General features: G+C 48.1%; 3 protein-coding genes across 5 annotated transcripts; 2 read left to right on the top strand and 1 right to left on the bottom strand.

Annotated features, from left to right (window-relative positions):
- The first annotated feature begins 2,214 nt into the window (after nucleotides 1-2,214).
- LOC109750805 (uncharacterized) lies at nucleotides 2,215-6,049 on the top strand. Its single transcript, XM_020309753.4, has 11 exons — nucleotides 2,215-3,310; nucleotides 3,536-3,646; nucleotides 3,755-3,787; nucleotides 3,924-4,086; nucleotides 4,217-4,395; nucleotides 4,473-4,609; nucleotides 4,898-4,993; nucleotides 5,101-5,170; nucleotides 5,289-5,369; nucleotides 5,503-5,629; nucleotides 5,702-6,049. The coding sequence occupies exons 1-11, from the start codon at nucleotides 2,462-2,464 to the stop codon at nucleotides 5,776-5,778; spliced, it is 1,923 nt and encodes a 640-aa protein (XP_020165342.1). The 5' UTR covers nucleotides 2,215-2,461; the 3' UTR covers nucleotides 5,779-6,049.
- A 350-nt stretch (nucleotides 6,050-6,399) lies between these two features.
- Nucleotides 6,400-8,748, bottom strand: LOC109750801 (RING-H2 finger protein ATL28). Its single transcript, XM_020309748.4, has 2 exons — nucleotides 7,861-8,748; nucleotides 6,400-7,677 (listed from the first exon to the last, which is right to left on the bottom strand). The coding sequence occupies exon 1, from the start codon at nucleotides 8,548-8,550 to the stop codon at nucleotides 7,900-7,902; it is 651 nt and encodes a 216-aa protein (XP_020165337.3). The 5' UTR covers nucleotides 8,551-8,748; the 3' UTR covers nucleotides 6,400-7,677; nucleotides 7,861-7,899.
- Nucleotides 8,749-13,987: 5,239 nt separating this feature from the next.
- On the top strand, nucleotides 13,988-24,983 carry LOC109750779 (uncharacterized). Of its 3 annotated transcripts, XR_002229989.4 has the most exons (8): nucleotides 13,993-14,463; nucleotides 14,570-14,606; nucleotides 15,066-15,139; nucleotides 15,250-15,343; nucleotides 15,468-15,550; nucleotides 21,913-22,105; nucleotides 23,096-23,165; nucleotides 24,581-24,983. XR_002229989.4 is itself a non-coding variant. In XM_020309732.4 (7 exons), the coding sequence occupies exons 1-6, from the start codon at nucleotides 14,392-14,394 to the stop codon at nucleotides 22,081-22,083; spliced, it is 531 nt and encodes a 176-aa protein (XP_020165321.1). In that variant the 5' UTR covers nucleotides 13,993-14,391; the 3' UTR covers nucleotides 22,084-22,105; nucleotides 24,581-24,983. The 3 variants fall into 3 exon arrangements, 2 of the variants coding, with proteins under 2 accessions (XP_045090659.1, XP_020165321.1); XM_020309732.4 differs by lacking the exon at nucleotides 23,096-23,165; XM_045234724.2 differs by lacking the exons at nucleotides 21,913-22,105; nucleotides 23,096-23,165; nucleotides 24,581-24,983 and adding an exon at nucleotides 15,670-15,968 and having other exon boundaries at nucleotides 13,988-14,463.
- Nucleotides 24,984-25,292: the final 309 nt, after the last annotated feature.

Raw genomic sequence — 25,292 nt, 5'->3', positions numbered from 1 at the left:
TATGGTTTGCACTTGCCTTCTTTACTTCCCCACCAGAATTTTCTGATTAGCATATTCAAATGCTCACATAAGCCTTGTGGAAGTTTAAAACAAGATATAGAATAAACAGGCACTGCATGTGCAACTGCTTCCGTTAGGACTTCCTTCCCTGCTGCGGGCATGATGTTCACTATCCATCCCTGTATTTCATAGGTGATCTTTAAGATATTTGGATGCTCGTTTCTTAGAGCCACTAGTGTCGGAAGGCATCCCCAAATATTTCTCCTTAAGCGTCTCATTTGGCACTTGCAGTATGGTCTTGATCTCATTGCGGGTATTCTCCGGGACCCCTTTGCTGAAGAAGATTGAGGATTTATTAGAAATTATTTGTTGTCCTGCTGCCTGACAGTATGTATCCAGAATAGGTTTACCTCATTAGCACCTACACTATTTTCTTTGAAAAACAATAGGCTGTCATCAGCAAATAAAAGATGATTTACTAGTGGCACTGATGGTGCCACTTGCAAACCATTCAAATTGGATGACCCACTTCTTGATTTTAGGAGGCACGACAAGCCTGTTGCTAACAAAAACAAGTATGGGGATATTGGGTCCCCTTATCTGATTTCTCATGCAGTTTAAACTCCTCAAGCTTCTTGCTATTAAAATGGATATATTTTTTACAGTAGTCACCAAACTCATGACAATACTTACCCATCTCTCTCAGAATCCCATCTTGACCATAATTGCATGTAGGTATGGCCATTAGGATCCCGAGCGAACATCGTCCCAAGCGACCACCCTTTGTTGGGCCAGGCCAAGTAAGCCTTCGCGTGAGCGCCAGGGAGGAGATCTAGCGCTAAAGGCGCCACATAGGACCACCTCTCGCTTATAGCGAGAAGGCGTATCCCCTCATCCTAAATGGGCCAGCCCATAATCACGCATGCACACATGAGCATGAACATTAGTTTGTTAAATATATTTTAAAAATATTCTAATTACGTATACTTAGAAAATTAAATTATTTGAATTTTTAAAATGTACACCGTGTCAAGAACATTTATTCGTACTGTTTAAAAAATATTTGTATCATTCATAAATTTGTTCCTGACATTTAAAAATTATTCACATGTTAAAAAACGATCATGGTAATATACAAAAATGTTTAAACAATGTAGCAACCTACGTTCGCTTAGTTAAAAAATATTTCATACCATCCAAAATTGTTCGTGACATTTTAAAAAATGTCACAGTTTAAAAAATGATCATGATATTTTATAAAAGTGTTTATAAAATGCAAAACTTTGTGACTAGAAAATAGTTTTTACCATCCATAAAACTGTCATGACATTTTTTAAAATGTTCATGTTTTTTTTACAGCATTGTATTGAAAAACATGTTTATATAATGTCACAAATGTTTACATAAGTTTATAAAAAGGTTTGCTACCATTCAAAAACATGTACGTGCCATTTTAAAAAGGTTTCACAGTTTGCAAAAAATATGTTCATGATTTTTGATAATGGTAATATAATGTGAAAAAATGTGGTTGGTCTCAAAATGTGTGCCGCGGGCGCGTGCAAGTGTGGTTGGTCTCAGAATGGTCAATGCAAGGCAACGAGGAGAAACAACAACTATGAACGTATGCAAATTTTGAAAAAAGACGGCAACAGAGTGCCGACACAATGCAGATGACGCGATGATAAATGCAACAAACAAATAATTAACGCGGCTATCACGAAAATATAAAAGGCAACTGAAGCGTCGGTCTCGGATTGTTACGGCTATGTCTTTATGGGCCACCGTTGTACCTTTATTGAGGCAGATACGAGTCAGCATAAGGGCATCGATATTCCGTTATTGATGCAACTATGAGAATGAGAGACCAGCGGGTTATTGTGGAGATGGATTGCTCTACTCTAGTTGACCCGTGGCATGACTCGGGTGTCCTCCGGTCAATGATGCACATATGATAAGAAAATCAAGCAGATGTCCGAGTCTTTCCAGGGTTTGAGGCTTATTTGGATTCGTTGTGAAGCAAACTGGGCGGCGCACCGTTGTGCTAATGAAGCTCTTAGCATTTTTTTTTACATGCTTTGATGTAATTCCTAAATTTCTGACTAGAACCATTCAGTCAGATTGTAATCTCTTGTTAGTTTAATAAAGACAACCCTGAATCAAAACTTTGACGCTTATTTTAGATAAGAGGGAGTAGCCACCAGCCATTCTCCCAACTGCCACCACACCCAAACCGCAACACCATTCAGCCCACCAAACCATTTCCAGCGCCAGAAAAGAGCTGTTCAATTTTCTCTCTGGTTGTTCAGTCTAGCGTCGCCGTCGGTTAGCCATAGCCAACCCACGGCGGCCGGCCGGCCAAGCCCACGACTGCGACCATGATGGATGGACAGGTGACACCGGGAATATTTAACCAACAAAGCTCTAGCTTAATCAAACGGAATGATCCTTCCGCCGCGGCATAATGCTGCACCTTGAATTCCCCGCCAGCTTCCCCTTCCTCGGCCAGGTCGCGCCGGCGCCTCCCGATTCCCTTCACCTGCTTCCTCCCATCACCTCACGCCAATGCACCCACATCGCCGCGTCCCCGTCTGTCCCCGTCAGAACTACAATGGCGATCGAGACCCCGGCACCCGCATCCCCGACCGCCTGGCCCGCTTCCCCGACTGGCCGCACCCTCTCCGCGGCCTTCGCCGACGACCGCCGCCGGGAGGCCAGGCGCCGCGCCGTGCACCTCCTCCCGGGCTGCGGCAGGCCGCCGCAGCCGCGCTCCAATCTCATCAACCGCGTGCTCCACCGATTCGGCGCCGCCTGCGTCCCTAAGAGCACCGCCGCCACCCCCACCCGGACGCCCCCGCTGCCTCGGCGGTCGTCAGTGTCGACGCCCCCGCGGCCTCGGCCGTCGTCGGCGTCGACGCCGCCCACGTCAACCCAGGTGCCGGCTCGCCTAGACCAGGCAGACGCGGAGAGAGTCGCCGCCAGGAGGCCTTTGAGGGAGAGAGAGGACGCCGCCGCCGTCGGACGAGAGCCGACGCCGCCGGTGTCCCAAGCCAGTGCCGTGGCGGCTACTGAAGTGGTTGCCAGCCTTGCGAGCAACTGGAGAAGCGATACCGCCACCACCGTCGGGAGAGGAGCAAACATCTGGGTGAGGGTTTCGCGCAAGCCGAAGTCGCCGCAGGTGGACTCTCCGCAGCTGTCAGTGGAATCAACAGCGGCGGCGGAGGATCAGTACGTGTGGGCGGACAGGTACCGGCCCAGTGTGCTCGGAGAATTCATCTGCAACAAGACCGTCGCCGATGAGCTCCACCGGATGGTTGCCACGCACCCTCCCACTTTAATCTTACACGAAATTACCATTGCTTTGTTTTCCAGATTTTTTTTAGGTATACCAGAACAATTACCATTGTTTTGAATTCCTTTGTCACTGTAAAACTGTAGCCAAGCACTCGAATGGGGTGATGAACTGATGATAGACACACTGTGATGACATGCTGAATTGGGATTTGAGACTGAATTTTGTGATAACTGCTGCATCCAGGTGACTGAACGCCAATGCAACCATTTCATATTTGAAGGGGCACAGGCGGTCGGGAAGAGAAGCATGGTGCTGGCCCTTTTAAGAGATGCTTTTGGTCCTGATAATCTCAAGGTCACTGTAGCCATCCTGTGAACAAATTACTACGGAGTACTTTTTATCCCGAGTTAAACCTCAGTACTCGGAAACTCATGATACCTTATTTGTATTGCCATTTCACAGATAGAGGAACTCACAAAGAGAATCGAGCTGAAGGTATGAATTGCAACTTGTAATGGCGCATTTCCTGTTTCACCAGTAACCTTATTATCGTGAAGAGGATAATATTCTTAAGTAATTTATAAAATGTAATTTATTCTGTACCGTCTTTCTGGTCAACTGTTTGATGTAGGGAGAAATCGCCAAACACATTGATGTTAAAGTGAAGATTTCAGATCATCACGTGGAGGTAAACTTGGCTGATTTACATGGCTATGAGAAGTATGTCATAACTACTTTGTTGAATGAGTCAATCCCACCACCGGACTTGATTTGCGATCATGCTAACTGCAAAGGTACATTCTAACACATCTCTGCCTCTCCTTTTGGCGGTACTGTTGTTAATCAACACAGGATTTTGAACAGCTGCCTATTCTTCGTTGATGTGAAATGACATATTAAAGCGTCAGTGGTTCATATATGCAGTGATTGTGGTCCATGATGCTGATAGGCTTTCGTCTGATCTTCAGCATTATGTCGGTTGGTTTTTGGGGAGGTATGCAGGTTGCAACAAAATTATTTTCAGCTGCTCCAGTTCTTCAAACCTTGATGCCGTTGAACATCTATGCAAGGTTGTCCGACTTAAACCACCTTCATTTGATGAGGTACATACTAGGTCTGTATGAATGATTTATCTTCTCTCCAGTGCTGGACAGTTTGATGAATACAGAATTTCTCTTAGATAATCAAGGTTCTAGAGTTCATTGCTACACAAGAAGGCATAGATTTGCCTCGTGGACTTGCCAGTAGAATTGCAGCTAGCGCGAGTAATAATCTCCGACAGGCAATACGCTCTTTTGAAGCTACATGGAAAGCAAAGTAAGCACATGGAATGATTTCCTCATTCATTTCATATTCAGATTGTAGAAATGCCATAATAGCAGTTCATTTTGAAACTGCAATGTGCCAGTGGTACAATATTCATTTTGAGTAGAAGGACTGATCCATCAAGGTGTGTTGTTTCTGTTGTAGCCATCATGCCACACAAGTTTCATCCACATCAGCATGCTTGCTTATAACTGTCAGTTTGCATTGTTATAATTACCGCCATGGGTACTGAATCATAGGGCTTTCCATATTCATAAACAATTCCCTTAACCAACACAGCTATCCATTCACGAAAGACCAACCCATTTTGACTGGATGGGAGGAGGAAATTTATGATGTTGCCAAAAAAATCATGGAGGAGCCAAGTCCAAAGCAGTAAGCTATCCCTTTCACTATGATGGTTTGCAATTCAGTAGCGCGCGAGTTTCTTTTTTGAACTTCAGAATAAAAACAGAAATTTTGCTGATATCACCTTTACACAGGCTGTATCTCATTCGACGGAAGATCAGAAAAATGATTGAACATAATGTGTCACCTTATTTCATTTTCTGTGTAAGCTCTTCTCTGCCTTATGTTTCTGTGTTCTTTGCGATTCCAAGAGTCTGGCCGAGGTTCATTTTTGTCAGAGCTCATTACTGTTTGTGATGTTCCCTTTTGCTTTGCGATGCAGCACTTGGTTAATGAACTGAAAAGGGACAGGGATGAAGATTTTCAGAATAGCATCGATGAACTGGCACTGGAGTTGAACCAAGTGAGCCTGACTGCAAGCATTTCCTTGTATTAAGCTGGACTGCCCGCATATTAACTGATAATTGATTTTCCATTTGTGAACTAATCTACTTTGTACTGTGTGCTAATATATATTGCTTGCTTGCTTGTTTCAGAACCAGCAGTGCAAAGAATACAAATCTCAGGACACAATTTCTGACAAAAGAGCTATCAATATAGAAGGTTTCGCTGTTGAAGGCCCTGACCAAGGGGAAGCCATCCAATGCTTCATAAAGATTGAAGGTACAAGCAAAAACAAAAAAGTTCATTCAAGTGTGAACTGTGGTGTAAACTGACTATACTTTGCAATTGCAGAATTCACTGTGAGGTTCATGAGCTTCTACAGATCTTTAATAACGAAGAACTCAAGCAGAGGCGGTGTTCCTTCATGAAGAGGGTGGAATCACTCTCTCGATCAACAAATCCCCTGGCGCGAGCAAGTATTGTAGTAGTGTTGATAAATAAGCAGTGGTGTGCCCCTGAAGTCTGAATCAAAGCACCTCGCCGTTGCTTTGCATGTTAAAAAGGAAAACATACCTTTTTTATCCGCCCCGTTTGCGTGTATATGTGTGAATTGTGATTATGCATACAACTCTGTATACGTGTGAATTGTGATATTCCGGTTTGCACAAAAATCAGCTTAATATATAATAATTTGTGTGATCTGGGAATAATATCGTATGACTGTATATTAACAATGTTTTCCCCTTTCTCGAAAGGTATTCCTTGCCTGGTACTGGTGTAATGCATTGATACTAGACTTAGATGTGCAATACTTAGGGCACATCTAGATGTGCTTTAGCAAACCGTTGATAATATCAGGAACCCAAGTTTCCCCGTGTGCAAAAGTGCCATATTACTTGTGCTGTTATGCATAATGCTGAAGGAATCTCATTAGCATCTTTCATAGTGTAAAATTGCCCATGTCCTTGGTTTAGAACAGACTTGCTTAGTGTTTACCCAGGTCCAGCAGCCGTTCAGTCCCCTGTTCATCTTTTTTTTTTAGAAAAGGAGGATGACCCCCGGCCTCTGCATCTGGGAGATGCATACGGCCACTTTATTGATTATTCTCGAGGACCTTACAAAGTATTACAACAATATGCCTGAATCCACCATCTTGGCAACATATGCCGCTACTCCTATCCATACGATGAAGGGGTGCTAGCTGGGCCACTCAGACCACTCACCTAAGCCTAACATCAAAAGCCGGAAGCCCCAACCGAGCCACATACCGGGTCTGGGGCACAACCCAGTCAGACGCACTCGTGTGTCGTCGCCGCCATCTTCCACAGGTCCGTCTTCAGATCATATTGAGGCATCTACCTTGTCTGGCCACTCAGCCATCGACGTCACCATGACGCCAGACAGCTACCTCTTCCTGCGCGAGTCCATCCCGCGCATCGGACGCCGAGCCTCCACAGCACCATGCCGCCGATAACCGCCGCCATCAATGTGTGAGATGAAGCACCGCTCCGCCGAGTCCGGCAGGGCTGCTGAAGACCAAGCACCGTGGAAGAAGGACTCCGAGGCAGAGCACATAGGCGGCAGAGCGCCAACGCACCGCCACCAGACGAACTCCGACCACGCCACCAACCGCCGCCAAGCAACCAAAGCATCACATCCACCCCAAGCTCACCACGAACGACACCCCCAAGAGGGTGACGACGCCCGGAGCGCCGCTGTCGCTCGATCCGGCAAGGATTTGGGCTTTCGCCCGGCATACGAGCTGGGTGGAAGGAGGAGGGGAAGGAGGCAACCTGGACGGAGCCTACAAGAAGGGTACGGCGCCCTCGGGCGTCGCCGCCGTCGTGGCCAGCACTGCTGGCCTCGGATTTCTCCGGAGCCACCTCCCACCTCCAGCAGCCAAAGAGGTACAACTCCGGCGACAAAGGCCGCCCAAAGTAGGACCATTCGAGGCAGCCCTGGTTGAAGTAGACGGAGGCCTTCAGATCTGGATCGGGCGCCGCCGAGACGCCGGCACCACAGCCGCCACCTACCGCCGCCTCGCCGCCCCCGCGGCCGAGGAAGAACGGCCAGCACCAACGAGCACCGGTCACCGCAGACCCGGCGTCGATCCACCAGGCGAGGCCGCCGCCACGAATCCAAAGCCCCCCGAGGAAGAACGGGGTGGCCAGATCCTCGCCGCCACCTTCACCGGCGAGCCGGCGGCCACCTCCGGTGGCGACGAGGGAGAGGAGAGGTGGGGGAGACGACTCGGGGGCCAGAGGAGTTTTTTCCCCTTCACAGAACAGGTTCGCCTCGCATGCACAGCCGGCCCCCCTGTTCATCTTCTAAATAGTTGCAATGAACAATGTAATCACAGTGGTAAGTGAAAAATATCCACGCTTACATTTATTTGGAAATATTTCGGTATATACACACGTCCCATGCATGAATAAACCTAAGCTACCAATTCCTACCAACTACGTAGTACTCTAAAAAGGATTCAACAAAATTTGGAGAACGCGACACACCGGATCGCCACTCAGTGTTGCGTGGCCGGCGACCGTTGGTTACCGCTGGCCACTTGCCGGAGGTGACGACGTTATCCGGTGTCCAGTGAACTCGTGGACCGCCGCTGCAGCCCGGCCACGGTCTCCGCGTTCTTCCGCGACGGCGATCTCCTCGTTGGGCGGCGCGTCCAGGTCGGTGCGGCAGACCGGGCACGTGGTGTGCGCGCCGAGCCACGAGTCGATGCACGCGGCGTGGAAGGCGTGGCGGCAGACGGTGAGCGATCGGACGGCGTCGCCGGGCGCGAACTCGGACAGGCAGACCGCGCACTCCGCCGGCGCCGGGGAGCCGGCGGCGTCGGCCTCGAACCGCACCGTGGGGAACGAGGCGATGACGGCGGGATCCAGGCCCGCCGGCTTGCGCGGCGCGGGCGCGGGCTCGCCTTCTTCGCCCGTGGCGGCGTCCGCGTCGCTGGACTGGAGGCGGCGGCGGCGGCGGAGCCAGAGGGAGAAGAAGCGGAGGAGGTCGCGGAGGAGGAAGATGGAGAGGAAGCAGAGGAGGAGGACGAAGAGGAGGAAGACCGGGAGCAGCATGGGGAAGGACGTCCCCTGCTGGGCCGGTGAAGGCGGCGGCGGCGGAGGCCTCGGCGAGTGAGAGGCGCGGACGTCGAGGGCGCTGAGGAGGCGGCGCATGGCCATGGCCAGCGTATGCATCCGCCGCGGCGACCATGGGTTGGATGGGGTCGATGGGCTTTTAGGTGTGGCTCACGCGCGCGCGCATGGGTACGGGCACGGGGCGGAGTGGGGCGAGGCGAGGCGGAGGGTGGTGGGTCGTCGGCGTCGGGCGTCGGTGTCGCTGTTGGTAGGGACGGAGCCGTGAGCTTTACGGCGAGGCGAATGCGACGCCGGGACGGAACGACATGGACGCTCATCATGCATGAACATTGGCCAACCGACTCGACACCCAATCCCATGGCGCTGCGCGCCCGCGTGCTGGTCTTGGCGGGTCATACCCTCATGATATTTTTGAAGTTTTTTTTGGAGGGAATTTATTACACTGGGTGGTGGGTGCTCAGTTTAGGGAGATATTTTTTTACTAACAACTAGGAGTAGCTAAATAGTGATAGTTCTGACAAATAAACTAGCTAAATACTCCCTCCGCCCCGAATTATTTGTCGTAGAAATGGACGTACGATAAGTAATTCATAACTTGTCGCAGAAATGAATCTAAACATCTAAATATTCATTTTTGCGACAAATAATTCGGAACGGCAAGAGTAGGATCTAGTATCACTGACAGAAGATGTCACATTTTTATCACCCCCTGGCACACGTAGTGAGCTATCTCAGACTTGAATATGAAAAATAGTGTCACATCTTATAAAATTACCTTGTACTACTAAATCACAGCAATGAATTTATACAGGATAGGTAAATATATTGCACAAGAAGAACTTTGTGTTATTTTTAGGGATGAGACCAAATGCATCGAGACATTGTTGCCAGTGCCCTCAAGGAAAGCTATGTTTCTTCCTTGCATCGTCCACCTAGGTCTTGGCAGTCCTGGTAAAACTGGATCAGCGACCTCGCGCCCAGTCTAGAAAAGAAAAAACAAACATGAAAAAAAGGAAAACATGAGAAGAAAAAGAAAAGAAAACGAAAACGAAAACCCAGGCAAAAAAATAAAAAGAAAGAGAAAAAACCCGGTTCAAAGAAGGTTCTAGAACCCTCTCAAAACCAGTGGAAACAAAAAAGAAAATGGGTCGGCCCATATGCGCGAGTGAGGGGTTCATAATTTCAGAAGAATCATTACCGCGGGCCGGGGGGGGGGGGGGGGGGGGGGTTTGTACGCGCTAGGTCGCTATACAACGACCTACACGACAAATAGGAGCCGCGCTGTTGAACGTTGCTAATTTGCACCCAGGCTTAGGGGATGAACGGTAAAATCATGAAAAAAACAAAAAAAAAGTGCAAGATGTTGCTGTATGTGATGTCCGTGCAAAAATCTGATGAAGCTGGGACATTTGAGGAGCTCGTGGCAAAGAAGACAAAAAGGAAATCAGATTTTTTTTTATTTTTCTGCTTTTTTAGAAGACCTTGTTTTTTCTGCTATGCTTTTTACTGTTCATCGAATGCATATGAGCCCGTCCTGGGACTGAATTGAACTTTTTTTAGAGGAGGCCAGTGAATTGAACTATGGCCGCCACCCGAAAAAGAAAAAAACTATGGCCGCGCTATTTCCGTATTCGCGGGAGTAACTAGTTAACGAGCGCTCTTTCGGGAGCCTCGCAACGATCAGCGCCACTTGGCGCGCTCTCAGCCATTCGCCACGTGTCGCGCTCTGGACGCTCCCTTCGTTTTTTTTTATTTTTTCGCACGCGTTTTCGGCTTTTTAAACGGTTTTTTTTGGTTTTGTTCGACGTTTTGGTTTCCCACGGTCTTTCTTAGCTTTTCGACCAAAAAATATTTTCATTTTTTTTGCGCGAACAAAACGCGTTTTCTTTTTTTTTCCTTTCGCGAAAGTCACGGTTTTTCTTCCGCGAGAGGCACGGTTGTGCTTTAGCGACAGTCACGGTCGTGCCTTTCGGAAACGAAGAAAAAACGTGTTTTCTGTTTTTTTTCTTTCGCGAGAGTCACGGTTTTGCTTCCGCGAGAGGCACGGTTGTGCTTTCGCGAGAGTCACGGCCGTGCCTCTCGGCAAGGGAAAAACAAAACGTGTTTTCTGTTTTTTTTCTTTCGTGAGAGTCACGGTTTTGCTTCCGCAGAGGCACGGTTGTGCTTTCGCGAAAGTCACGGCCGTGCCTATAGGAAAGGGAAAAAATACGCGTTTTCTGTTTTTTTTCGCGAGAGTCACGGTTTTGCTTTCGCGAGAGGCACGGTTGTGCTTTCGAGAGAGTCACGGCCGTGCCTCTCGGAAACGGGAAAAACGCGTTTCTTTTTTTTTTTGCTTCCACGAAAGTCACGGTTTTGCTTCCACGAGAGGCACGATTGTGATTTCGCGAGAGGCACGGGCGTGCCTCTTTCGGAAAGGGAAAAAAACCGTGCTCCCGGTTTGGGTTTTTCGCCCGGGTTTTTTCGTCCTTTTTTTCGTGAAAAAAAAAAGTTCGTCAAAATGATGCGGAGCATCCTACGATCATCCCCATGGACCTACCATCGTCTCATCAAGAGCCAAGAGGACCCATGACACGAGCACGAGCTAGAGCTCTCGAGAACGAGGTGACTTCCTTCCTTAGTGATATCACATATGATCCACTCGAGACATGGCTACTACCTAAGTCCGATATGCTATGCATGATCAGGTGTCAAGAGGACCCTCATGAAGATGCACGTGAAGACGGACAAGCCGCCAAGTCCATGGATGAAGAGAACCAACGGAAACGGGCAAGTTCACCTTCCAGGCCCCGGACATCCGGCCCCTGAAGATACCAACAACAGCAGCAGCCCAGCCGCAGAAGTGCTATAGGGCCCGGACATCCAGCTCCTCCCGAAAGCCCGGAAATCCGGCCCCTTCGCCGGACATCCGACCCCGCCTATCCAGAGACTACAGAAGTTTTGCACCGCCAGCCCGGACATCCGGCCCCTCCTGAAGCCCCGGACATCCGGCCCGACGCCCGGACATCCGGCTCCGCCTGTCTGCATTTTCTATTCCTTATGCCAAGTGTTTGACGCATACTTCTTGGGATCGATACTACATCAAAGATGGATATCTTATGAGAGCTAACAAACTTTGCATTCCCGAGTCCTCTCTTCGCTTGTTGCTTTTGCAGGAATCTCATGGAGGCGGACTCATGGGACACTTTGGACGCGACAAGACATTTGCTACGCTCTCCAAGAACTACTTTTGGCCCAAGATGTTTCGCGTCGTCAATCGCTTCACCAACCGATGCTCTACATGTCGCAAAGCTAAGTCTAAAGCCCACTCTCATGGCCTCTATATGCCACTTCCAATTCCATATAAACCATGGGAAGATATTAGCATGGACTATGTGCTTGGTTTGCCTAGAACCAGAAATGGCAAGGATTCCGTTTTTGTTGTTGTGGACCGATTCTCCAAAATGGCTCATTTCATTCCTTGCAACAAGAGAGACGATGCTTCACATGTTGCAAATTTGTTTTGTAGGGAAATCTTGCGACTTCATGGAGTGACAAAGACGATTGTCTCGGACCACGACGTCAAGTTCTTGAGTTACTTTTGAAAGACCTTGTGCGCCAAGCTCGGAATCAAGCTTTTGTTCTCTCGGCATACTATCCACAAACCGACGGCCAAACGGAGGTGACGAACCGCACGCTCTCCACTCTACTACACGTGTTGATAAAGAAGAACATCAAGAAGTGGGAGGAGTTCCTACCTATCGCCGAGTACGCCTACAACCGTGCAAGACATTCGACTACCGGCAAGTCCCCCTTCGAGGTCATCTATGGCTTCAACCCATTGTCACCATTGGACATTCTACCTCTACCGCTACAAGAGCGCACAAACATGGACGCGAGTGCCCGAGTCAACTTCCTCAAGAAGATGCATGAAGATACAAGGAACACCATCGAGCGCCAAGTACAACGACTCGCGACCAAGCTCAACGTCAACAAGCATCCCATGATGTTCAATGTTGGAGATCTTGTGTGGCTACACCTTCGCAAGGATCGCTTCCCCAATGAACGCAAGTCCAAGCTACTACCCCGAGCCGATGGACCCTTCAAGGTGCTTGCACGCTACAACAACAACGCATACAAGATCGACATCCCACGCGACAAGTACTCCGTGAGCGACATCTTCAACATCAAAGATCTCTCCCCGTACCATGGTGATGAGGATTTCGATCCGAGGTCGGATCTTTCCCAAGGGAGGGGAGATGATGCGGAGCATCCTACGATCATCCCCATGGACCTACCATCGTCTCATCAAGAGCCAAGAGGACCCATGACACGAGCATGAGCTAGAGCTCTCGAGAACGAGGTGACTTCCTTCCTTAGTGATATCACATATGATCCACTCGAGACATGGCTACTACCTAAGTCCGATATGCTATGCATGATCAGGTGTCAAGAGGACCCTCACGAAGATGCACGTGAAGACGGACAAGCCGCCAAGTCCATGGATGAAGAGAACCAACGGAAACGGGCAAGTTCACCTTCCAGGCCCCGGACATCCGGCCCCTGAAGATACCAACAACAGCAGCAACCCAGCCGCAGAAGTGCTACAAGGCCCGGACATCCGGCCCCATGCCCCGGACATCCGGCTCCTCCCGAAAGCCCGGAAATCCGGCCCCTTCGCAGGACATCCGACCCCGCCTATCCAGAGACTACAGAAGTTTTGCACCGCCAGCCAGGACATCCGGCCCCTCCTGAAGCCCCGGACATCCGGCCCGACGCCCGGACATCCGGCTCCGCCTGTCTGTGCACAGTAAAGGGCCGAAGCCCATGTACCTCTTCGCCCCCCTAGACTATATATACTCCATCCCCTTCCTCTTTCTAGGGTTAGCAAAGGATTAGTTCATTTAGAGATAGAGCTTTGCTCATCCATATCGGATCTCCTCCTCGAGAGAGACTGCGGCCCCTCTTCGGAGAAGATCACCTTGGATTCAAGACCCCCTCTTGGGTGGCCCCCATCAAGACCTCCTTACGGAGAAGAACCGGTTACCTTTGTATCGTCCTTTGTTGGATTTGGATCTTGTATCTTACCTTTGTGTTCATCGATCTAGCGCATGTGTGATCTATTCTTATCGGTTGAGTGATTTCTCTCGTGTTCCCCTCGTGTTTCCCCTTGTGTTCATCACGTTCTTCGTCGGGACCCGCTCCTTTCGTGAAAGATCGGCCACCTAGGGTTCCGCCCTACATCACAAAACCTATCAACATGAAATCTAGTTTTGAAGATCTCGACACGAGGAATCCAATGGTGAAAACGGTTCGAGATTTGGACGCACGGTTTAAGAGATAAACCGTTTTAAATAAACGGATTTACGAAAAAAGGAAAAACTCACAGGTACTCCTTAATTTAATTATTAGTGATTTCGCGTATTCGCTGCCGGCGGAGCGAACCCAGCGAGAGCGATAGATGATGGGCCGTATGGGCTGCTGGTCTTCGTGGCCACTGGAGTGAACGAGGTCACCGTCGCCTTGTGCTAAAAAATAAAATGGTCGCCGTCCGATACGTGATGCACGGCCAGCGGCGTCCGACGTCCCTCTGACGGAGAAATAGCTACGCTAGCTAGACGATCTCGTTCCGAGAGGCGCCGCCCTTTCCCGTCCCTCCCCGCGACGTGCCGCACCACCCCCTCACCGGGCCCTCCAGTTGCCGCTTCCCCTCCCCTCCCCGCTCTCCAGCTCGCCGCGGCACCTTGCTCCGCTGCCTCCTGCCGGTCCACCTCCTCTGTCCCTCCCGCCCCTCCTCTGTCTCGGCCCCCGCTGCATCTGCAAGCAGCAGCACATTGCGCACTGCTGACTGACGTGAGGAATCGTCTACGCTAAAATAAAAGAGCGAGGAATCGTCGCCGGCGACGGCGAGCGACCGCGCACGCCGGAGGCAGCTGGAGGGAGGAAAGGGACTGCGGAGAGGAGATGTTCACGAACGCGCAGCGACAGGTCGAGCGCACTGGCCGCGGCGGCACTCCGAGAGACCAGTACCTTCAGGTTCGCCTCCTCCCCGTCTTCTCAGTCGGGGATCGCCCGGGGTCTGCTAATTCCTCCCGCGATTGTTATAACTGGTTAACGTACTCGTAATCACGAATTTCCTCAGGATCTTGTGACCCAGTTCCAGGACTCCACGGATGAAGGTAAAAATATGTTGGCTGATTCGTTCTTCTTTCTTAGGCTTGCACCAGGGTCAAATTTCTGCCTTTTTCTACTAGAATTCGGTGTATTGGTTTAGGTGGAACTGAAATCAGAAGCTGAGTTCAGTTGGAATTATCGTAGAAATCGTTGTCAGCAGATTGTGCTGCGAAACTGAATTTCGTCGCCACTCAGTAAAGACCACTGTATTGGGGCCAAAACAAACAACTTAATGAAGTAGTGAAGTTCCAAACGACACATTCTAAGCAAAACAAAAGGGGTTGTAAGGTTGATGCATAGGCTCTAGTGACGCTGTCGACTAGACAGCACATCAAAGGTTTGGGAATTATCATATGGTATGAAGATAGCTCCACTTTGTCGGTGAAACACCACAGCTTCAGTGTTATTTACTGTATCATATTATGTGCTCACCAAATTCATCAATTTATTTATTTTTGTTTCAGGGTACAAGGAGAGAATTGTTGCAAACTTGTCAAATTTCGCATATGACCCTTATAACTACGCCTTTATGCGCCAGGTTGATGATTCCACATGCCTTTTGTTTCGGTCAATTGCTGCATTTTTTTGTCAGCACTGTTCTGGTACTTTCCTATTCAATGAGACGGTATATATGTTCTGTTCTCTCAGCTGAATATTCTCGAGTTGTTCTTGGACTGCATTACGGAACCAAATGAAAGACTTGTTGAGTTCGGCGTTGGTGGAATATGTAATTCATGTGTTGGTGAGCAATCTAATGCCTTGAATTCTGCGGAATTTTTTATTATTGTGAAGCATGCAAGGAACTTATTCAACTTATCAAACATATTTTTTCGACGCGGTCATCTTATTTTGTATTTATCGTGCAGATCCAGCAAATGCTTCTGTTATTACTCAATGTGGTGGAATCCCATTGGTTGTACAATGCTTATCTAGCCCAGTTAAGAATACAGTGAGTGTTTCTGAACCTATGAACTGCAATCATAACAGTATAGGTTTTCTTTGTTTTGAAGAATATTTTTTTCTGATTGTTTCCTTCCTATGCATGTAAATTTCCTCTTGATCGATTAGGCTACTTTGGGTGATGTCTAAAACAAAGGTTACTTCGGGAAGTAGGGCTAAAGGAGAGGAGACATGTGAATTGTGGATATTTAGCCAGGGCACCCTCAGTCGCTTGTCTCTCTATTCCATCCATTAAATTCATTGCATACATATCAATCTTTATGTCACTATGTTCTCACTTCAACATATACAGTGAGTGTTTCTGAACCTATGAACTGCAATCATAACAGTATAGGTTTTCTTTGTTTTGAAGAATATTTTTTTCTGATTGTTTCCTTCCTATGCATGTAAATTTCCTCTTGATCGATTAGGCTACTTTGGGTGATGTCTAAAACAAAGGTTACTTCGGGAAGTAGGGCTAAAGGAGAGGAGACATGTGAATTGTGGATATTTAGCCAGGGCACCCTCAGTCGCTTGTCTCTCTATTCCATCCATTAAATTCATTGCATACATATCAATCTTTATGTCACTATGTTCTCACTTCAACATATACAGTGAGTGTTTCTGAACCTATGAACTGCAATCATAACAGTATAGGTTTTCTTTGTTTTGAAGAATATTTTTTTCTGATTGTTTCCTTCCTATGCATGTAAATTTCCTCTTGATCGATTAGGCTACTTTGGGTGATGTCTAAAACAAAGGTTACTTCGGGAAGTAGGGCTAAAGGAGAGGAGACATGTGAATTGTGGATATTTAGCCAGGGCACCCTCAGTCGCTTGTCTCTATATTCCATCCATTAAATTCATTGCATACATATCAATATTTATGTCACTATGTTCTCACTTCAACATATACAGTGAGTGTTTCTGAACCTATGAACTGCAATCATAACAGTATAGGTTTTCTTTGTTTTGAAGAATATTTTTTTCTGATTGTTTCCTTCCTATGCATGTAAATTTCCTCTTGATCGATTAGGCTACTTTGGGTGATGTCTAAAACAAAGGTTACTTCGGGAAGTAGGCTAAAGGAGAGGAGACATGTGAATTGTGGATATTTAGCCAGGGCACCCTCAGTCGCTTGTCTCTCTATTCCATCCATTAAATTCATTGTATACATATCAATCTTTATGTCACTATGTTCTCACTTCTGTTAGATGTGTATTGTCCCTTTTCTGTACATCCCCATTGTATAAGGGGTTTTCTGCATTTTACCACACATGTATATGTAATGGCCTTTGGCCCTCAGTGAATACTAGTTGCTCATTATCTAACATGGTATCAGATGCTAGGTTTGCCTCGCTCTCCCGCACGATGCAACCCCGTGCTCCCCCTTCCTAGCCTACCTCGTCTCCGGCTACTCCCGCTCGATTCCGGCCGATTTTTCCGGCCGCTCTCGCCTGCTGCCACACAATCCGCCGCCGCCTGCTGCTATTCAGGCCGCTGCGGCCGCACCTGCCCCTGCCGGCCTCCTCTCCGGCCTCCTCTGCCAGTGCGGCCGCACCTGCCCCTGCCGGCCTCCTCTGCCAACGCGAAAGTCGCGCCGCTCCCGTCCGGCGGCCGCGTCGCTCCAGTTCCTCGCTTGAGTGGGCCGCGCCGCTCCGGTTCCCCGCTCTCGTTCGGCCGCCACCGCTGCCTCTGTCTCGTCCAGGCGCCGCCGCCCCAGGCCCATCCCCGGCTTGGCTGCTTCCGCTCGAGCGAGCGTGCCCCCTGTCCGATCCAGAATCAGGGCCCCTGCTTCGAGCGCGTGAGTCTCCTGCCCGATCCCGATCCAGTTTCTGGATCCGTTGACTTAAAAAAAGGGCTCCTCATGTCTTCTTCAGGCTATGTCGCTGTTCCTCGGTGCTCGGTGATCTTCGATGGTACCAACTATGCTGAGTTTGCGGGTTTCATGCGTACCCATATGCGCGGTCTTCTGCTGTGGGGTGTTCTATCTGGCGAGGTCCCCTGTCCGCCAAGCCTTGTTGCTCCCGTTGCACCTACCCCGCCGGTACCGCCAATTCTTGCTGCTGATGCTTCTCAGGCTGATCGGGATGCAGCCAAGGCGCTTGATGCTTATGATCAGCAGGTATCAGCTTATTCAGATGCTCTTTCCGTCTACCGCGATGATCTATCTGCTTACACTCAGTGGTGCAATGATGATGCTCGAGCTGCTGCCGTTCTTACTGCGAGTGTCCTCCCTCAGTTTGCTTCGGAGTTCATGGGCCTAGGCACTGTTGCAGCGATGTGGTCTTATCTCTGTCAGCGCTATCAGCCCTCTGGTGATGCTCTTTACTTATCTGTGGTGCGTCAGGAGCATGCTCTTCAGCAGGGTGAATCATCTGTTGATGAGTTCTACACACAGAGTTCTGCCATCTGGCGCCAGCTTGACTCTCTTCGGACTGTTGTTTGTGGATCTTGCCGCTGCTGTCAGACTATACGGTCCGACTTGGAGTTTCAGCGTGTCCATGAGTTCTTATCTCGCCTCCGCTCCGAGTTTGAGCCTCGACGTGCTCACTTGCTTGCTCGTGGTCGTGTTCCTATCTCGGAGGTACTTGCTGAGCTTCGTGCTGAGGAGACCCGCCTTCGTTCAACTGGGTTGCTTGCGGTTCCTTCTGTGTTGGCTGCCTGAGCTCCTGTGTCATCTGCTCGTCCCAGTGCTCCACCGTTACTGCCCACACCTTCAGGGGGGTGGGTCGCCCTCCTTATGTTGAGAAGGGTCGGTCGCGCCGTGACACTTTCTGTGACTACTGCTCCAGGCCGGGTCACCCAGAGTCTGACTGTCGTCAGAAGCAGCGAAACCAGAGGCGCTCCTATTCCAGTGGGACTCCTGTGTCGTCATCGACTCCGTCACTCACTGACCAAGACATTGTGCGGCTCAAGCGCCTTCTGGCTTCCTCTGGTTCTTCATCGACGGGCTCTGCTACTGCTGTGACTGCTTTCACCACTTCATCATCGCCGGCATCTACACCGTCAGGTATATCTCGTGGGTTCTGGACTCTAGAGCTTCCTTTCATATGTCCTCTGATTGTTCAGCGTTGTCTTCTCTTGGAGCTTCCTTTCATATGTCTTCTGATTCTTCAGCATTGTCTTCTCTTCGCCCTCTTAATTCTCCTATTAATGTTCTTATTGCCGATGGCACATCTCTTCCTGTTGCCAGTCGTGGTATTCTTTCCACTTCGTCCTTTTCTGTTCCTAGTGTTTCACATGTTCCTCGCCTTACCATGAATCTTTTTTTCGCTGCCCAACTTACTGATTCTGGTTGTTGTGTCATTCTTGACACCGACTCTTGCTCCATTCAGGATCGTCGCACCAAGGTTTTGGTTGGTGCTGGCCCCCGGCGCCGTGAGTCAGAGGGCCTTTGGGAGGTTGACTGGCTTTGTGTTCCTTCCGCTGCCACCACTTCTGCCAGCTCTCATGCCCTTACTGCCTCCTCGTCTGCGTCCTTCCAACAGTGGCATCATCGCCTTGGTCACATCTGTGGCTCTCGCTTTTCATCCTTAGTGCGTCAGGGCCTCTTGGGGTCTGTATCTGTAGATGTTTCTTTACATTGTAATTGTTGTAGACTTGGCAAACAGACCCAGTTACCTTATCCTACCAGTGAGTCGGTATCTCAGCGTCCTTTTGACTTAGTTCATTCTGATATCTGGGGTTCGGCTCCCTTTGATTCGAAAGGTGGTCATCGCTACTATGTTTTGTTTATTGATGATTTCTCTCGCTACACTTGGCTCTACTTCATGAAATCTCGTAGCGAGGTTCTCTCTATATACAAACGATTTGCTGCCATGGTTCACACCCAGTTTTCCACTCCTATTCGTACTTTTCGTGCTGACTCCGCTGGCGAGTATATCTCCCAATTGTTGCGTGGTTTTCTCGCGGAACAGGGTACTCTTGCCCAGTTCTCTTGTCCTGGTGCTCATGCTCAAAATGGCGTTGCGGAACGTAAGCATCGTCATTTGCTTGAGACGGCTCGTGTGCTGATGATTGCCGCTTCCCTTCCACCCCATTTTTGGGCTAAGGCTGTTTCTGCATCCACCTACCTCATCAACATTCAGCCATCGACTGCCCTGCAGGGTGGTATTCCTATGGAGTGTCTCACTGGTCGTTCTCCTGACTACTCAGCTCTTCGTATGTTTGTATGTGTGTGCTATGTCCTTGCCCCGCGAGAACGCACCAAACTGATTGCTCGGTCGGTTGAGTGTGTTTTCCGTGGCTACAGTGATGAGCACAAGGGCTATCGCTGTTGGGATCCTTTTGGTCGTCGCTTGCGCATCTCGCGTGATGTGACCTTTGACGAGTCTCGCCTCTTACTACCCACGTCCTTCTTCCTCGAGCTTCTCTGCGGACGGTATTTCTTTTCTTCTCCTTCCCGAGACACCCTGCTATGTGCCTCATGTTTCACCTCTTCCTCCTGCACCTCTCATTCAGTCTCATTCACCACCGACACCATCTTCCCCATCCTCCTCCTCCACCTCTCCACCATCATCTCCAGTCCGTCGCCCTCTCTCACCGTTTCCTCTCCACTATACTCGCCGCCCTCGTACTGAGGATGCTTCCCCTGACGCACCTTCCACCTCTGGTGCACCTCCCTTCATCCTCCCCCGGTTCATAACCTCCGTGCTCGTCCTCGCCCCCCGCTTGATCGCTATTCTCCTGATCAGTACGGTCTCTCTGTTATTGCTGAGCCCACTTCCTATCGGACTGCCATGACTCAGCCTGAATGGCAGCTTGCGATGGTCGAAGAGCTTGATGCCCTTGAGCGCTCTGTCACATGGGATCTGGTTTCCCTCCCTTCCGGTGTTTGTCCCATCACCTGCAAGTGGGTCTACAAGATTAAGACTCGCTTCGATGGTTCTCTTGAGCGCTACAAAGCTCGTCTTGTGGCCCGTGGTTTTCAGCAGGAGCAGGGACGCGATTATGATGAGACATTCGCTCCTATGGCCCACATGACTACTGTCCGCACTCTCCTTGCTGTGGCTTCTGTTCGTCATTGGTCTATCTCTCAACTTGATGTCCAGAACGCCTTTCTCAATGGCGAGTTGCGTGAGGAGGTTTATATGCAGCCACCAGCGGGGTACTATGCTCCTGATGGTATGGTCTGTAGACTTCGCCGCTCCCTCTATGGTCTTAAACAGGCCCCTCGCGCCTGGTTTGAGCGCTTCGCCTCTGTGGTGACTGCCGCTGGTTTCTTGCCCAGTGATCATGATCCCGCGTTGTTTGTTCACACGTCTCCTCGTGGTTGGACTCTTCTCCTTCTGTATGTTGATGACATGATCATCACTGGTGACGACTCTGACTACATTGCCTTTGTTAAGGCTCGCCTTCGCGACCAGTTCCTGATGACTGATCTTGGTCCACTTCGCTATTTTCTTGGGATTGAGATCTCCTCGACCTCTGATGGCTTCTACATCTCCCAAGAAAAATATATTCAAGATCTTCTTGCTCGCGCTGCTCTAGGTGATGAGCGCACAGTTGTGACTCCTATGGAGCTCAACGTTCAGCTTCGTGCCTCTGATGGTGACCCTCTTCCTAATCCCACTCGCTATCGTCACCTTGTTGGCAGCCTTGTCTATCTTGCCGTTACGCGTCCTGACATCTCCTATCCTGTTCACATCCTGAGTCAGTTTGTTTCAGCTCCCACCTCTGTCCACTATAGTCATCTCCTCCATGTTCTACGATATCTTCATGGCATGATCTCTCAGTGCCTTTTCTTTCCCCGCTCTAGCTCTCTTGAGCTCCAGGCCTACTCTGATGCTACCTGGGCTAGTGATCCCTCTGATCGACGCTCGATGTCTGCTTACTGTGTCTTTCTTGGCGGCTTTCTTATTGCCTGGAAGACAAAGAAACAGACTGCAGTTTCTCGCTCGAGTACAGAGGCTGAGTTGCGAGCCATGGCTATGTTGACGGCTGAGGTGATTTGGTTACTTGAGGATTTTGGTGTGTCTGCTACTACCTCGACTCCCTTACTGTCAGACAATACCGGTGCTATCAGTATTGCGCGTGACCCGGTGAAGCATGAGCTCACCAAGCACATCGGTGTGGATGCCCACTTTGTGCGTGCTGCTGTGCAGGATCAGACTCTCGCTCTTCACTATGTGCCCTCTGAGTTATAGTTGGCGGACTTCTTCACGAAGGCACAGACTCGAGTGTAGCACGGTTTTCTTCTCTCCAAACTCAGTGTTGTTGATCCACCATGAGTTTGAGGGGGGTGTTAGATGTGTATAGTCCCTTTTCTGTACATCCCCATTGTATAAGGGGTTTTCTGCACTTTACCACACATGTTTGTCTAACAACTTCTAACATATACCAACATTTCCATTTGATTGGTTGCGTGCAGGTGAATTATGCACTTGGAGCCTTGTACTACTTATGCAACCCGTCGACAAAGAACGAGATATTGAAACCGGATGTACATAGGATCATAAGAGACTATTCTGCAGCTGGAGCCGTCAACAGCAGCTTCAGCAATCTGGCAAATGCATTTCTGGACAAGCACGTCAACTCGTGATGTCAGTTCAGAACTGCAGATGGTAAGGCATGTAACATTTCATCTGATAGAGGATAGAGAGGAGAGGCTACGCAGGAGTTACAATTCTGTGTCCATTTATCCAAGCACAATAATTAGTAGTGACATAAATCTGGAATTTTTACGACCTCTGTGAGAAATCAGTAAGTTCATCAGCGTTGAGGTCTTGGTATTTATTCCAGACAACTGTAAAATTGTCTACTGTAATTGGTTAGGAGTTGGCAGTAAAAGAAAGGAGGATAAAGTGCTCCTTTGTTAATTCCATGCTCTTGAATACTCCCTCCGTCCTAAAATAAGTGTCGTTAATTTAGTACAACTCTGTACTAACTTTGTGCTAAATTTGTGACACTTACTTTCGGATGGAGGGAATTTCTCCGCTTCAAGTACATATCCACATGAACGTTAACAAGAGCTGAAGTGCTAAATGAGGATTTCATTCATGACCCATCTCTGTCATATTTCTGTTAATTTTCACATCCTTCTAAGTTTTCCAAATTGCTGGTTAAACTTGTAATCAGTCTCTCCATGCTTCACTATAAAGTAGTAGCAGAAAACTATCATTCTTCCCTACCTTGATCTGTATACACAACAATTAGATTACGGGAGAGGAAAGAAGCCGTGCACAAACGATAGGCTAAGGAATATAAGTATTAGAGCACAAGAATTCAAGTGCTCTGATAAATTGACCAGCACAAATGATTATTTTTTCGATAAGAAGGTGCTCCACCTTATATATTCCAAACAGACTGAAGCCTGACGCGGTTCACAAATGAGCATTTTAAGCATGCGTCTCTACGTTTCAATATGCTGGTGTCGAAGTCGCGCTTTGTTCTTGAATTTGTCGATTCAGAAGAGGGCACAGCAATTTTTTGTTTAAATAATGAAAGTTGAGACTTGAATCTAGGACCCGTTGGCTTACGTTTTAAGCACTAACTAGTAGAACCAAAAGTTTAGAATGATTGAAAGATTGGACAATCCATGTATATTTCAACAGACTTGTCGCAGATGTCCTACAAAAGGTTCAGGATGGTGGATTCATTTCCCCAATGTCGCTCATCCCCAAGGTAAGGGTACACTCCTGTGTAGAATTCTAGTACGCTCTTTGCCGCTTTCTCCTTGAAAGATGTGGAACTTGGGTGAAAATAGATATAAAAAAAGACAACAAAGCTATCTGCTGCTTTACTTGCTGAGTTGTGTTACTCACTCACTGTAGTCTGATATATGTAGAGAGAAAGGCAGGGGTGGTACTTAGACAAGTAGGTGAGCTTTATTTGTTGTATCAAAACTTATCTAGGGTAGAAAGCTAGGTAGCTATATTCATTATCCAAGTACAAACATGGTAAAGATATTTATTTAGTTTTTTCTTCGAAACAGAGGCATAAGCTTTGCCTCATCCATTAATTAAAGGAGAAGTAGAGAGTTGAGGTTGCAATACGACACAAAAGCGTCAGCAATAAATACAAGAAAGGCCACCACTCTCCCGGCATGAGTTCACCCAAACGTTTTGCACCCACTATGACCTAAAGTCTTGCCTCATTTTTGTTCCCTTCCATGAGAATTGTGGGAGGGGCGGATTCGTAGCGGAAGACTTCATTTTAAATGGTCCAACTCATCGCACTCCTATCCTAAACGTTGCTTTCGGACATATTGATCCACCAATCTTTTGTGGACCCAAGCGGCAGTGTCGATGTGTACAAGTTGAAGCCAATCCCTAACCAAACCCCAAGCCTCAAAGTGTAGCGGCATTTGTAAAGATATTTAGCTTCATGCATAGATATACAATCTCATAATGTTGAAGCCAATCCCTAACCAAACCCCAAGCCTCAGTTGGTACAAACTGAAATCTTATACAATCTCATAAGAATTTAGCAAGCACATCTCATGGATTTTTTTTTGTGAGTAAGCACAACTCATGGTTCTTCTAAAAGTGTTAACAATCTCACCAGTATCAGTGTGTCTCACTTGGTGCCTGCTTCTGGTGTGCAGGAGTATTCAAGTGCTGAAATAGACCTCTGTTAATTTTCCTTTTGATATTCTTCTTGGGTCATCAAGTGAATCATTGTGGTTCCACTAGTCTCCATTTATGTGAACAAAGAGTTTCATACACTAAAAATATACATGCCATGTACGTAAGGCAGATTATTATGAAAGACCTTCAAAAGCTTAAAAAGGAAGAAAAAGGCCCCAAGTTCAAATTTCAGAGTCTGCTGTGGACAAAAGTGATGACTTCTCAACATTGTCAAGATTCGCAGCTGCACTACATATGATTCAGCAGTTATTGTTCCTCGCAAAAAAAAAAAAGTTATTGTTCGCATTACATTACACTGTCAAGTTGTGTAGCTCGAGACATCCTTCTATCGCCGTAGTCAGTGAAATGGCATTTTCATTGTCTGAATTTTACACCCTAAATATGTAAACTCCGTGAATTACATCATGTTAATGCTGAGTAATTTTTCTAACAAGCTCTTTTATTTCTCAGTGATGTGAAGCTTGGGCGAATAGATCAATACGATGGTGTGTAAGACAAGTAAGGATGACGGCACTCAAAACCGTTGAATCAAAAATCAAGGCTGCAAAGCTGGGGGATAGCAGTGGGTGATGCTGCACACATCGACGGCTGCAACAGAACCGGCAGCTGTCTGCACTCGAGTGCCATGTACGCTACAGGTGCAGGCTAAGCACCTTGTGGCCGGAGACAGAACAATGCGATCTACTATGTTCTTGTGGAAGTTGAATTATTTTCCCGAATGCATCTCATCCCCTATAGGTCGTACCAGGATAGCAGTTTCATCTTTTCTTCTTTCTCACGCTCAAAGATGTCAAACTTTGGTGAATGGAGATGGGAACCTGAGATCAAGGAAACGAGAACATTGTTTGCTTCACTGCATTAGTTGTTACTGCCGAGGGAAAATATATACTAGTGCGTTAGGCGAGGAGGTGAGAGTGTTGCTCACTGCATCAAATTATCTAGGGTACACACCAATAGATTTTCCTTTCAATTTTAATTTTACAGTTGCAACAGTGGGTAAGGGGCGTAGCTTCAGTGGATATTGATACTACCAAGTTGTCTTTGGCACAAACTGAAATGTTTAGAGTCTCATTAACAAGTTGATATCGTCCCTCTGTAGAAACTAAGGTTCCTAAAAAAATGTTGACAAGCTCACAACACCTCCAAGGCGCCTGACATTTAT

The sequence above is a fragment of the Aegilops tauschii genome, chromosome 1 (genome assembly GCF_002575655.3).
Source record: "Aegilops tauschii subsp. strangulata cultivar AL8/78 chromosome 1, Aet v6.0, whole genome shotgun sequence".
Lineage (NCBI taxonomy): Eukaryota > Viridiplantae > Streptophyta > Magnoliopsida > Poales > Poaceae > Aegilops > Aegilops tauschii.
This window is presented reverse-complemented; position numbering and strand designations above follow the sequence as displayed.